Here is a 15,527-nt window from a genome sequence, read left to right on the forward strand (position 1 = left end):
GATGTTCCATGAGGTTACAGAACAGCAGTGGTCCCACTGCTCACAAATCCTTCGTAAGTTCAGTTGCTCTAACAAAGAACTAGAATGGAAAACTGACCATTGAGTCACAGTAAAAATCAAACTTCAGTTAAAGCTTCAAAAGTGGTTTTGTTAGAATAGTTCCTGTGATAGTGCAGTCAGGACACAGTTTTCACAGCAGAGGCAGTGGTGTGCTCAGAAGAGTGGATTCTAACTGCTGTTGGAACTGTCTGGGCTTAGTAAGTCTAAAAGTCCAGATCCTGCTCATGTGCAAATGCACTCCTTCAATTCCCTAAAGGGTACTCTCCTTGGAAAACAAACAGACAGGGCACTCATGTCTCCAGACCCAATGTGTGTTTTTAAAAAAGGATATCACAAAAGAATTATAAAAATTCAGGGAACAGATTGTTTTTCAGCTTCTCAAGCTTCTAGAAAGCATAAAATTGTAATGGAAAAAGGAAATCAAGCCACCCTCTACTTTTTCCAAAAGCAATATTAGATATCCCTAGTAGTCTATAAATAGCTCATCTGAAGCAGTTGTACCCAAACTTTTTATGGTTTGATTTTATGATAACATCTATTTCTCCCATGCCTGCCTAAAAGAGTTAAAGGATGCATCATAATTTTGAAATTAATTAAAAGTAGTTGTTTACGCTGGGTGTGGTGGCACATGGCTATATTCCCAGCTACTCAGGAGGCTGAGGTGAGAGGATCCACTTAAGCCCAGGAGTTCGAGGCTGCAGTGAACTACGAGGGTGCCACTGCACTCCAACCTGGACGAGACAAGAAGACACTGTCTCTAAAATAAATACATATTTTTTTAAAATTAGCTGTTTACATCTTGCAGTATCTTTTAGCTTAATTATAAATACACCAAGGCAGAGGATCTAAAACTCTAGTAGGCTGAAGAATCCCTTGAGGCAAAGTGTCAGCCTTGCAAAACATGCAGAATTTTGTTCCTACCTTTTGATAGTTTGCTTGAAAGAGTCTGGCCTGCAACCCAAAATACTATTCTAAAAACCATGACTAGAAATCCATGATAAGAGCAACAACAAAACTAAATTACTTATTAAGGCTAAAGCTCTTGTCTATAAGAGTTGAGTAAATCAGTGTTTCACAACTATACTTTTAAATGTGTACTTTTAACTTCTATCCTCATGACGAATTCCTACTCGTTGAATAGTCTGTTAAAAAAAATGCACACCCAACAATTAGCCTTTTGAAAAAAAAAATACTATCACAAATCTTAGTATTAGATTTGAAAAATACTGTTTAGCATCCAGTAAGGATATAATCTATCAGCTAAAACTATTTGATATAATCTATCAGTTAAAACTATTAGATTGAGGAAAGAAATATTATGTTTTTTTTTTGAGATGGAGTCTCACTCTGTTCCCCAGGCTGGAGTGCAATGGTGCGATCTTGGCTCACTGTAACCTCGGCCTCCCGGGTTCAAGTGATTCTTCTGCGTCAGCCTCCCAAGTAGGTGGGATTACAGGTGTGTGCTACCACGCCCAGCTAATTTTTGTATTTTAAGTAGAGATGGGTTTCACTATGTTAGCCAGGCTGGTCTCGAACTCTTGACCTCAAGTGATCCACCCGCCTCAGCTTCCCAGAGTGCTCAGATTATAGGCGTGAGCCACTATGCCCAGCCTGAAAATATGTCTCTTTAAACAATTATTATTATTATTATTTTTAATAGCGATGACTTCTCACTATATTGCCCAGGCTGGTTTCAAACACCCAGGCTCAAGCGATCCTCTAGCCTCGGCCTCCCAAAGTGCCGGGATTACAGGCATGAGCCACCACACCCGCCAGAAAATATGTTAATTGACTGCTTGAGACACCTAACCATAATAGACAGTTATGTTTTGCTCCTTGTCATTAGGAAAATTGAAGGTTGGCTATACCTGGCAGGTTCAGTTCTTCTAATTCAATCACTGAGCGTCTGCTGCTATAATAGTCCTTCATCAGCTTCTGTAGGTCTTCAGGTAACCCTGGTTTTGGTTCTGATTTTGCAAGAACATCAGTAATTTTCTTCTAAGATATGAGAAGGAAGAAAAATGGGAGGACATACTTTAAAATGGCATTTGGTTGGAATAGGTTAATTCCTCTGGCATTTAAACTGCACATAGCTTTTGATGTTAGCCAAGTGTGAATGTGGGTGTTAATAAATACATTTGAGAAAATTCACTAAATACTTCTTGGATATAACTATTGCTTTGAAAAATGAAAAAAATGATCTAGAAAGCTTCCTGCAACTCTTGGTCTATGACTTCCAGGAGAACTACGTTTTTGCAGGCGTCTCCATACTAGGGTATTATTTTCTGTTAAAAGTAAAGAAATCTCATTGCTATGGAAAGCTCTCTTTTAGCCCTAGATGATTTATATTCCTGTAGGATTAGAATTTTAAGAATTTCTTGCCTAACCTGCTTTGTGAGGTGCTGAGTCTTAGTTTGGATTTCTGGCATTAGTGTAAAACCTACAGTAGGAATCTGAGCATAGGAGCCTACTGAGGAGGGGACTTAACACCCTTGATTCTCAGGTCTTGGATAGCTGACAGTATTAAAGTGGCCCTATGGAAAGTAGAAAAAAATATTACAGGAAATACTTTCCAACATCGATTTTGATTTGGATTCATTTGTGTAGCATGTATTGAATGCCTGCAGTGTAGTAGAAACCCACAATCATTCATTTTTTCCATCATAAGCTTCCCTTCTCACTTTCTTCTAATGTTCCATCAAAGATCCAGAAGGAGCGTTCCCCACCCCTGATCCCAACTTTTTCCCCTCCTTCTACAATATCCTCATTTCTATACACTTGTCAAGAATGGTCAAGGCTCTGTCAAAGGAATTAACTTTTAAAAATATGTCATCAGTGAGCACATTTTAGCGTGACCTCAGTCAAGGATAAACTATCTAGCTAGAGTTTTGACCTTGAGCCACCAAGAACTTAACACTCCTGAAGGCCATTAGTGTACAAATTATCAAAGAGAAGTTAAAGTCACTTCTTTAAGGACTTGCCAAACCTCAGCCAATTTGGCATCTCCCATCTTGCTATTTGACCATTTGTAAGAAAAGAAAACATATGCACACACACTCTTAGTTTTCTAAAAGCTTGCTGTTAAGTAATTGGTTTGAGTCCATCTTCTTTCCTCTAATCCCAATCGTATTTCCTCGGCTGACTTCAGGAGTAGACCCCTCTTGGCAGGGAGAGAATTACACCGCTGTTTTCACAACTGTGGGAGAAGGTCATAGCTAACCATACTTTCTCCAAGGCTGAGCCATAAAAAAGTATGTATAGGAGAAAGTCTTTCCTATGCTCACTGGCAAATATCAAAATGCAAGAGGAGGGGAGCTTTTTTGACTTAATTTATGGTTCCAAATTAGTCAGAAGTGCCTCTTACTACCTTCATCTGCTTACTATTTTCTTTTTAGTCATACTTTAAGGTATAAGGTCTTCAAATCTGGAATGAGTACAAAAAGGAGGTTGGTATATTTTTTTTCATGGACAGAGCCAGAAGGGCTGGGGGAGGATAGCTCTGGACTCCTTCTAGAATTAGAAACCTATGTCTGACATCTGACCACACTGAAAACATAGGGTGGGTAACAAAGATATTTGGCACTCCACAAGACCGAAATAGGAGTCAGAAGAATTTATTCTTAGCTCCAACAGAAACACTTATTAGTAGTGACCTTCGGAAAGTCACCAAACCTCAAGGAATCTTACAATGTCTGCATCTCTTAGGTGGGGATTACAATAGTTGCCTCATGGAAGTATGACATATAAAAATGTGATGGAAACCATGTGGGGCCATACAAATTTAAGAAATTATTAATATTACCTTTCTCCTCTTCCTGGTCTTGGTGGTATTCTCTTTTCTTTCCTTTGGTTGTATCAAAAAACATTCTTTAGGCTATTAAGAAATACAAATGAGAACATTTTAATCTTTTCATGATAAAGTGTCAATTAGTGGTATGAACCCCAAAGTACTTTCTGCCATGCATGTATTCTTCAGAGTATCTTGGTAATATTCTACAGAAAGAGAGATGCTGGAAGATCTACTGTAGGTTACTATGCAGCAGCTGGGGTGAGAGAATTTGAGAAAGTCAAAGTGCAGATGACTTAAGACTGGAAAATCTTTGAACAAAGATATATGTGTGAGTGAGTATATATGTGTGCTTGGTGTGGAAGTGCAGGGTATTGGAGATTGAAGACAGTGACTGAGCTTGTATAATACAGCAGAAATCGATGTGATTACAATTAAGATGTGGTAAGACAGTCTTTGACTAGAGTGACTAGGGTTTTCCATGAACTAGCTGTGTGTGAGCCTACATTTCCAAGTCACTGGTTTATTGGTTTGTATTATTCATTCCTTTCCTCTTTTCAATAAGCATAGAAAATCCAAAGTGGGATATATTAACTTACGTTTTTATAAACCAGCTGCATCAAATGCCTTTACTATAATGACGACAAAATGAATGTCTTTGCTACTAGTCTGATAACAGTCTCAGCACCACAGTATCTACAGTAATCTGTTCTGCCTGTTGCCTTGACCCCTGAGTACCCGATACAGTTTAGTGCTATTTTTACCCTGAGGGTTTTTTCTAATATAGAAAAACAGGAAATTTGGACTAAGACCTTGATTTATAAAATAGAATGCCCCAGATTCCATATTTATTAATCATAAGCAGGAGTATAAAATGTTTCCTGTGCTGGATCTTTTATGCAACATTGTCAAACAAGTTGCCAAGTAAGATGTAAAATGTAAGTGAAAACTTATTCTGAGTTTTCCTTGATTAACTTTCCATTCCAACCACAGAATATGCAGTTTAAACTGATAAGCTACTAACTGAAGCAATCCTGTCTCCACTGGCTCTGTTAAAATGATTACAGATGAATCTTTCTATGAAAGCTTGCAGACAGCCTGCAGATTGAGAATGTCTATGGCCTGAAGTCAGAGAGAAAGATATAATACTACATAATTTCTTCAAGACATGGGGCCAAAGACCAGTAGTTTCAAGATTCGCTTTTAGTTATTACAGAAATAGATTTAAAAAGTTCAGGATTAAAGTGACATGGGAAATCTTGAAATTTTAGTTTCCTTTCAGATAAAACAAAAAAACCTGCAAAGAGCAATTGCATCATAGCTAAAGAAAAGAGAGATATGGCTTCTTTTATTTAGAAAGTTAAACTGTCTTGTGAATGTTGATACATGCCAATTTGATGCTGGTACATGCCAATTAGAAACTGTGCCAAGGCCACTAATATGTCACAGAAGCTGCCAGATGGCCATAAGAGTACAATTACAAACCAGGCCAGTGCTCAGCTCATGTTCCTAAGGCAAAGGCCGGGATATGATTAGCAGATCCCTTAAACTATACTGTATTATCTCCACCAGTATCAAGGTTTTTGGGAAGCGTATTTAGAAACCTGTTTCATCTTCTTATTTAGCGTATGGAGGTGTTCTCGAGGAACCCAGTTTAGTGTACTGGTTGTATTTGTGCTAGGTTTACAAAGCCAATTAACTAAAACATGACATAAATCTAGAAATAAGCTCAATTTTAAGAATATGGACTCTTTAATTCTGGGAGAAAAAACAAAAATGTAATTCTGAATCATGCAAAGGAAAAACAAACATGCTCGATGAACTGCTTTAGCCATGATATTGCTTCAGGTAAATGACAGGTTCAAATTCTTACATCATCCTAAAGGAAATGCAAAATAATCTTTGGTTTTGGAGACTAGTTACTTTAGCTGGCTGTGGTAGGATGCCAGTGAAGAGGCCAATTTTATGGGGTCAATTTCCATAGAGGTAAGATGACTTTATGGAGAAATTCAAATCCACAGTATTGAAAATTCTTACATTTAGTTAACTGCCTTATGAATGCTGCTGTTTACCTCAGGGAGGCTGGGTAGGAAGAATCCAGCCAAGCCACTAAGCATTTCTGGAAATCAATTCCAAAACTGTGTGACTTTGACAGTTGATAAGCAATGTCATTTCTTTATATGAAATGTAGCAATTTTAAATACACAGTCTGAAGAATCACACTCCCCTAAAAAAAATGTGGCTTTTAAGGGAAGCAACTAGAGCATATTTTCAATTCCTTAAATTATCAAAAATTACTTTAAGAATGATTCTCCTGGTTAAACATGGCAAATGAACCTCAAAATGCCAGTAAACTGAAAATAAAGGGCATTGAAAAGGACCTGTTGAGCAGGATCTATGTAAAACCCAAGAAACCAGGAGAAAGAACAACAGTAATGGAGAGATTTCAACAACTTTTTGGAAAATGGAAAGTGGCTGGAGCTGGAGAAAAGTGACTTGGCACAGAGGGAAAGCTAGCATCTGGGTTTCAGAAGGGGTAGAAGCTAACAATAAGTGAGTCTTTGACTCGCTGAACTCTGAGAAGGTCCAGTATTTGGAGGCACAAAGTACTACAGAGAGTGAAGGGTTAAAAAGAAAGAGATTGGCTGAAAGTTTATATTTAGAATGATTAGCTACCCCCGTCCCCTACTAGGTGGTATCTCCTACCCTGGTAGCCAAGCAACTATCCCATTACTGCTTCCTTTCACCTTGCCTGTCCTGCCAGCCAACTGGAGATCTATTCTCTTAAGAGATCAAGAGGATCAAGGCTGGGCCAGGAGAGAAAGGGCAGAGGCAGAGGCTTGTCTCCATTTCCTGCCCCTATTCCATGCTTATATATTGCAGGCAGGAGACTACTGAATGCCTCTTCGGAAAAATGTAATGGCCTAAAAGAAATACCATCAGAGAGTGACATTTGGGAGTTCCATAGTAAAAAATCCATCTTGTTATCCTATCATCCTACCATGAATACACTAATCGACAAACCCCACTCATCAATGTTTCAGTGTATCTCTCTTCAATAAGAATGGATAGCTAAGATTCATCAGTCATCTAAGGAAAGTCTCCAACACAAGAGCAAATAAATAACAAAAAGAAAAATGAACCTAGAGAAAAGTGGGATGGTACCTCAAAATAATGATAATTAATATCCTCAGAGAGATAAGGGAAGATTTTGCAACTATGAAACAAGAACAAGATGCTGTAAAAATGGGAAAGACAGTTAAGCATTAAAACAAATAAGAAAGGTGGGATAAAAATATACGAGGAGTGGGTGTGGTGGCTCAAGCCTGTAATCCCAGCACTTTGGGAGGCCGAGACGGGTGGATCACGAGGTCAGGAGATCGAGACCATCCTGGCTAACACGGTGAAACCCCGTCTCTACTAAAAAATACAAAAAAAAAAAACCAGCCGGGCGAGGTGGCGGGCCCCTGTAGTTCCAGCTACTCGGGAGGCTGAGGCAGGAGAATGGCGTGAACCTGGGAGGCGGAGCTTGCAGTGAGCTGAGATCCGGCCACTGCACTCCAGCCTGGGCCACAGAGCAAGACTCCGTCTCAAAAAAAAATATATATATATATGAGGAAGGCATGAAGATAAAGTAGAGGCAATCTCCCAGAAAGCGATGAAAAATGAAAAGAAAAAAGTGGTGAGAAAATCAGAGAACCACCCCAAGAGATTCAATTTTCCAATAAATAGTATTATAGAAAAAGAGGTGACATAAAACAGCAGGGGGCTTGGCATGGTGTCTCATGCCTGTAAACCTAGTGCTTTGTGGGGCCAAGGTGGGAGGACTGCTTGAGGCCAGGAGTTTGAGACCAGCCCTGGTTACATAGCGAGACCGTCTCACCAAAAAAACAAAAAACAAACAAACAAAAAGGCTGGGCATGGTGGCTCACGCCTGTAATCCCAGCACTTTGGGAGGCTGAGGAGAGCGGATCACGAGGTCAGGAGTACAAGACCAGCCTGACTGGAGATCGAGACCATCCTGACTAACATGGTGAAACCCCGTCTCTACTAAAAATACAAAAATTAGCCGGGCGCGGTGGCGGGCGCCTGTAGTCCCAGCTACTCGGGAGGCTGAGGCAGGAGAATGGCGTGAACCCGGGAGGCGGAGCTTGCAGTGAGTGGAGATCGCGCCACTGCACTTCAGCCTGGGTGACAGAGCGAGACTCCGTCTCAAAAAAAAAAAAAAAAAAAAAAAGACCAGCCTGACCAACATGGTGAAACCCCTTCTCTACTAAAAATACAAAAATTAGCTCGGCATGGTGGTGCACACCTGCAATCCCAGCTACTTAGGGGGCTGAGGCAGGAGAATCGCTTGAACCCGGGAAGCAGAGGTTGCAGTGAGCCAAGATTGTGTCGCTGCACTCCAGCCTGGGTGACAGAGTGGGACTCCGCCTCACATACACAAAAAATTAGCTTGTGTGGTGGTGCATACCTGTGCTCCTAGCTACGTGGAAGACTGAGGCAGGAGGACCTCTTGAGCCCAGGAATTCAATGTTGCAGTGAGCTATGATTGCACCACTGCACTCCAGCATGAGTGACTAAGTAAGACCCTTGTCTCTAAAAAGGAGTCATCAAGGAAATAACACATGACAAAATAAAATTAAAAAAAAAAAAAAGAAGTAATATGTGACAAACTTGTGCTGCCTGAAGGAAATTTTGAACATGAAACTCCAAATTGAAAGCCCATTAGGTATAGGGTACAATGAATATGAAAAATACCCATTCCAAGGAGCATCACTATAAAATTTCAGAAAATTATGGGCAAAGAAGATTCTAAAATATTCCCCTCCAAAATATAACATACAAAATACAAAGGATCAGAAAAAAGAATAGTGCCAAGATCTCTAAAAAGCAATAATGGATATTAGAACTTAATGGAATGATGCTTTCAAAATTATGAAGAAAGTTTATTTGCAAATTAAACTTTTATACCCAGCCAAAGTATCAATCAAGTGTAAGAGTAGAATAAAGACATATTCAGATATATGAAGTCTCAAAAAATTTACATCCTACCTGCAGATACTGAAGGCTGTATTTCAGAATACAAAGGGTGAAACCAAACAAAAGGAAGCTATGGGATTTAGCTAAAAAGGAGTCCAGCCCAGGAGGGCGCTGAAGGGGCATCCTAGGATGACAGTTAAGAGGTCTCAATTGTTTAGTGGGCCTGGAGAATAACCAATTTGGAGTGAAATAGAAATACGGAGTTTTGCAGGAAAACAAAACAAAACAAAATGACTGGCCTATTTGAACATATGGAAAATATTATTCATGGGCATGTGGAAGAGATGTTGGAACATATGAAAACAATTAACAATAGGAACACAGAAAGCCATGCAAATAAAGAAATGAAGCAACTATTAATGCCATGAAAATAAAGAGTTGTATAAGAAAGGAGGGATGGTTATAGCTTCTTTCTCTCAGCATTGAACAATATTTCCATCATCATAATGATGTAATAGTGACAACTGTTTTGACCAAAATGTGGTATCTTGTTGGCAGGGGAGGTAGCAGTTGGTGAGGGAATAGGAAGTATAACAGATGGGAGAACTATGTCCTCATATGCTAAGTCAGGATGTCAGTAGATTACATCAGACATTGCTAAGTCAAGAAATACCAGTGTAAACTATAAGGCAGAAAAGTAAGGAAAAAAGCTAGAGAAGCTGAATTTTTCTCTTAGTAAATAAGTAATATTGTTTGATTTTTAAATTTTTAAAATTTTTATTTTTGAGACTGCCTAGGCTGGAGTACAGTGGCATGATCTCAGCTCACTGCAACCTCCGCCTCCCGGGTTCAAGTGATTCTCCTGCCTCAACCTCCTGAGTAGCTGGGATTACAGGCGTGTGCCTCCATGCCTAGCTAATTTTTGTATTTTTGTAGAGACAGGGTTTCACCACATTGGCCAGGCTTGTCTTGAATTCCTGACCTCAAGTGATCTGCCCGCCTCAGCCTCCCAAAGTGCTGGAATTAGAGGCATGAGCCACCATGCCCAGCTGGTATTTTTAAAAAAGATATGTATGATTATTAGGTTGGTAAGAATAAAAAAATTTACATTGCCATTTTATAACAAAACAAGCATGTTCATTATTAAGATAAAAACAACTTAGAAGTGGCTTTTAGTTTCTTTTGGACATGGTAAAGGTTATTCAATACACACTTACCAAAATGTCCAAAATTAAAAGGCCAATAACTCCAAATGTTGACAAGAATATACAGCAACCAAAACTCTCACACACTGATGGTGGGGGTGCAAAATGGTACAATCATTTAGGAAAAAGATCTGGCAGTTTTTTTAATGAAACTGAAGATGACTCAGCAAGTCTCATGTATTTACTAAAGAGAAATAAAAATTTATGTTCTGCCCTGATGTGAACACTATACAGACATCACTGTGTACCCCAGAAATATGCAGAATTATTACATGTCAATTAAAAATGTAAAATACAATAAAAAGCTTAAAAACTATTCCCCAAGAAACTTATATGTGAATATTCGTGGTGGATTTATTTATAATAGTCCTAAACAAGAAATAGCTCTAGGCTGGGGGGGCTCACGCCTGTAATCCCAGCACTTTGGGAGGCCCAGGTGGATGGATCACCTGAGGTCAGGAGTTCAAGACCAGCCTCGCCAACATGGTGAAATCCCATCTCTACAAAAATACAAAAATTGGCCGGGCCTGATGGCGAATGCCTGTAATCCCAGCTAGTCGGGTGGCTGAGGTGGGAGAATCGCTTGAATTCAGGAGGCAGAGGCTGCAGTGAGCCGGGAATCGCATCACTGCACTCCAGCCTGGGCGACATAGCAAGACTCCATCTTGAAAAAAAAAAAGAAAGAAAGAAAAAAAAAAAGAAATAGCCTCAGGTGTCCATCAATAGAAGAATGGATAAACAAAATGGTACATTTGCATAAGTGACTACTACTCAGTGTTCTAAACTGAATTGTGTTGCCTAGAAAGTCATATGTTAAAACCCTAACCTCCAATGTGACTATATTTGGATATAGGGCCTTTAAAGAGGCAACTAAGGTTAAATGAGGTGTCATAAGGGTAGAGCCTCAATTCAATGTGACTGGTGTCTTGATAAGAAGAAGAGACAGCAGGGATATGCATAGACAGAGAAAAGACCATGTGAAGACACAGTGAGATAGCAGGGATATGCGTAGACAGAGAAAAGACCATGTGAAGACACAGTGAGACAGCAGGGATATGCGTAGATATAGAGAAAAGACCATGTGAAGACACAGTGAGACAGCAGGGATATGTGCAGACAGAGAAAAGACCATGTGAAGACACAGTGAGACAGCAGGGATATGCGCAGACAGAGAAAAGACCATGTGAAGACACAGTGAGACAGCAGGGATATGCGTAGACGGAGAAAAGACCACGTGAAGACACAGTGAGAAAGCAGGGATATGCGTAGATATAGAGAAAAGACCATGTGAAGACACAGTGAGACAGCAGGGATATGCGTAGACAGAGAAAAGACCATGTGAAGACACAGTGAGACAGCAGGGATATGCGCAGACAGAGAAAAGACCATGTGAAGACACAGTGAGATAGCAGGGATATGCGTAGACAGAGAAAAGACCATGTGAAGACACAGTGAGACAGCAGGGATATGCGTAGACAGAGAAAAGACCATGTGAAGACACAGTGAGATAGCAGGGATATGCGTAGACAGAGAAAAGACCATGTGAAGACACAGTGAGACAGCAGGGATATGCGTAGATATAGAGAAAAGACCATGTGAAGACACAGTGAGACAGCAGGGATATGTGCAGACAGAGAAAAGACCATGTGAAGACACAGTGAGACAGCAGGGATATGCGCAGACAGAGAAAAGACCATGTGAAGACACAGTGAGACAGCAGGGATATGCGTAGACGGAGAAAAGACCACGTGAAGACACAGTGAGAAAGCAGGGATATGCGTAGATATAGAGAAAAGACCATGTGAAGACACAGCGAGACAGCAGGGATATGCGTAGACAAAGACCATGTGAAGACACAGTGAGACAGCAGGGATATGCGTAGACAGAGAAAAGACCATGTGAAGACACAGTGAGACAGCAGGGATATGCGTAGACAGAGAAAAGACCATGTGAAGACACAGTGAGACAGCAGGGATATGCGTAGACGGAGAAAAGACCATGTGAAGACACAGTGAGACAGCAGGGATATGCGTAGACGGAGAAAAGACCACGTGAAGACACAGTGAGACAGCAGGGATATGGATAGACGGAGAAAAGACCACGTGAAGACACAGCGAGACAGCAGGGATATGCGTAGACGGAGAAAAGACCATGTGAAGACACAGTGAGACAGCAGGGATATGCGTAGATAGAGAAAAGACCATGTGAAGACACAGTGAGACAGCAGGGATATGCGTAGATAGAGAAAAGACCATGTGAAGACACAATGAAACAGCAGGGATATGGATAGACAGAGAAAAGACCATGTGAAGACACAGTGAGACAGCAGGGATATGCGTAGATAGAGAAAAGACCATGTGAAGACACAATGAAACAGCAGGGATATGGATAGACAGAGAAAAGACCATGTGAAGACACAGTGAGAAGGCCATCTGCAAGTGAAGGGAGAGGCCTCAGGAGAAACCACACCTGTAGACCTCTTGATTATGGAGTTCCAGCTTTCAGAACTGTTGTTTCAGCCACCCAGTCTATGGTATTTTGTTATGGCAGCCCTAGCAGACTTAATGTGCTCAGCAATAAAAAGGAATGAAATACTATACACTGACATGGAGGAATCTAAATAATACTGTGTTGAATGAAAGAAGCCTTAAACAAAAGAGCATGTAACTGTATGATTCCATTTCTATGACATTTTACAACAGGCAAAATTAATTTTTTAGAAAAAAAATCGGAACAGTTGTTGACTCTGGGGCAAGGAATTTAGCATGGTGATTGACCCAGGTGGCATGAAAGGATTCTGGGGGTGATGATCCTGGTTTTTTTAAATCCAGATTGGGCTTTGGGTTACACAGTTGTATTTATTTGTCAAAATTCATTGAATGGTATATTTGACATTTGTACATTTATTGTATATTAACTTTACCTCAAAAGAAAATACACAAACTTTAAGACAAATATTAAACATTAGTCATTGATAGGCATGCTGAAGTATCTGGGGTGAGTGTACTGATTTTGCAAACTACTCTGAAATGTGTCAAAAGTAAAGTGATTGATGAAGAATGTGCTTGAACAACACTCTATGAAATTTTGGACTTTGAAGACATGGAAGGTGAGGGCTTGAAGAAAGAATCTTACTGAAAACTGAAGGAAAGGGACTCTTTGTTATGCAGTGGTAGAAAGTTTAGCAATACAGTTCTCTGAAATTATATGGAAAATGTGTCTACTGGCATGGGGAATCTAGGTAAGGAGATTTTCAAATAGTGTTGAAGGGGACACCTGATTTCTTCTTGGCTCTTACAGTAGAATGAAAAAGGAAGGAGTTAAATTGAGAGGACTATTAAAGATGAAATCAAGGGTGCGACTTAAAACCATTTGTTAAGACCTCAGAAGAAACAAAGATGGTGCCTCAGAATACTATTCAGTCACACAGGAGCACTTTAAAGAAATTAGGGGTGTGCTCACAGATTTTCTCAAACAAGATGCCTCTAGGAAGCTTAAGGGATATTGCCTCATATTCTCTCAGCAAGGGCCCAAGGTAGAGAAGAGATTACGGGTATGACTTCTGCCTAATGGAGTAAACACCCAGAAGCATCACAGGTGACACCCACAGTTTTTAAAGGAGGTATATATGTAGAAATACCACTAGTTTGGGCTGAGAGAGTCAGAGAACAATGAGAGCAGAGGCCTTTGGACATGGAGAATTCTGTCAAGAAGCAGGCTGCATTAGATGCTCAGTTGCAAACACATGCTGCTTTTCATAGAAAAAGAAGAAAAAGAAGGATAATTAAAAGGGCAGAGCCAAGAACCACGGAGAATTACTCTTAGGCCTCGACCCTTAATAAATAAACTGATACTTGCTTGGATGGCCTTCAGAATGCTGTGTACCAATGACTCCATGTGCCTCCTATTTGCCGCCTTTTGAATAGAAATGTTAATAAAGGTTATCCTACACTTGTCCCACCACTGTGTGTTGAGCATGTGGGAGAGGTAACTTGTCTCTTTAGTTTCATAGGTTGAGAAGAAATGTACTCAAAGCGCTGTACTTAAGGAATTAAAACTGAGGAGCCCCAACTGCACCTGGACCTGATTTAGATGACAAGATTTTGGATATTTAGCTCACACTGCAATGGGATGAGACTTTGCAATCCTTGGAGGGGTGAGGATATTCTGCACATTGAAGGGATGTAAGTCATTGAGGGGCCAGAGGAAGAGTGTGGTAGCCAGATTCCAGGATAGCTCCTCAAGATCTCGATCTCTTGGTAATCTCTTTGTAATCTCTTCCCCATGAATGTGGCCTGGATTTACTAACTTGCTTAATATGGCAAAAGTGACGAGGTGTTAACTCAGAATAAACTATAAAAAGATTGTGGTTTCTGTCTTGGGTGCTTTTGCTGGTTCCCTCTTGGATCACTCGGCCTGGGGAAAGGCAACTGCAATGCTGTGAGGCAACCCTGTGGAGAGGCTCAAATGGTGAGAGATTGAGACGTGCCAATAACTACACAAGCGAGCTGCAAGGTAAACTCTCCCCATGAGCCTCCAGCCCCAGCCCACAACTTGGCTGGTACCTGATAAGAGATGCTAAATGTTTTTGTTTTATTTTAAGCTGCTAAGTTTTGGGCAATTTGTCAATGAAACAATAGATTAATACAAAGAACAGAACTGAGAAAACATAATGAAAAGGAAAAAGGTGAATCAGAGAATTAATAGGACATAGTCCTGTTTTCTTTCAACAATAGATAAGCATAATCTTGGAGATAAAGAGTGGAAGAAATATGAAATGACCAATGCTCAAATAAAGCAGTAGCAAGAAAATACAACAGTAGAGAAAGGAAAGTAAGAAGGGAAAGGGAGAAACACTCTTGCTGAAGATTCCTTTATGATTAAAGGAGATAAACAAAAGGACAGCGAAGAAAAAAGAAGTCCACTGTGGTCTCTGAGCAGGAGAAGATGGGTCATGGAACCACTGAAATGCTACTGACATCATGGAAGCATCAAGGAAAAGTCACAAAATCCTTTGTAAGGGTTTATATTCTGGGAACCATAATTACAAAGTCACTAGGGCTGGCTCTGAAATGACTGATGTTGAAGAGGGAAGAGGGTGATGCAATCTCTAGGAGTAGGGAACTCATCATTTATTTTGGAAGTGATTACTAGGGAAAAAAGAACTGTTGGCAGATCTTTATACTCACATTATTAAGCAGGCCAAGGATGATTATTTAGATGTGAAATGGTTGCTAGAGATGAGGTAGTTGCATGGATTTAAAAACTTTAAAGTTATAAATCTGCTGCCTAAAATATGAACAAACTAGAGGCAATAATGTATTCAGTGACACAAATGTGAGGCCCAGCTACGGCAAAGGAGGGAACATCATCTATCTTGACAGATGCTCTTGCCTGGTGATATTAAAGCCTAAATGTGTATTACAGCTGACAGCATCATGCCAAGTGGTTCCTGTACAAGCATAAAGACAAACTGAAAGAACAGCACAGTC

The 15,527-nt window shown here is 40.1% G+C and overlaps 1 protein-coding gene and 1 long non-coding RNA gene across 5 annotated transcripts in view; one reads left to right on the forward strand and one right to left on the reverse strand.

Moving 5' to 3' along the window:
- Positions 1-15,527, reverse strand: part of CMSS1 (cms1 ribosomal small subunit homolog) — a 372,406-nt gene that overhangs the window by 14,464 nt on the left and 342,415 nt on the right. For all 4 annotated transcript variants that reach the window (NM_001193902.1, XM_077990280.1, XM_077990279.1 and 1 more), the window contains 2 exon segments: positions 1,929-2,058; positions 3,863-3,934. In NM_001193902.1, coding sequence (NP_001180831.1) covers positions 1,929-2,058; positions 3,863-3,934 — 202 coding nt within the window.
- Positions 1-15,527, forward strand: part of LOC144339426 (uncharacterized) — a 59,308-nt gene that overhangs the window by 12,963 nt on the left and 30,818 nt on the right. The window lies entirely within an intron of this gene.

This window comes from Macaca mulatta, chromosome 2, assembly GCF_049350105.2.
Source record: "Macaca mulatta isolate MMU2019108-1 chromosome 2, T2T-MMU8v2.0, whole genome shotgun sequence".
In the NCBI taxonomy this organism is placed as follows: Eukaryota; Metazoa; Chordata; class Mammalia; order Primates; family Cercopithecidae; genus Macaca; species Macaca mulatta.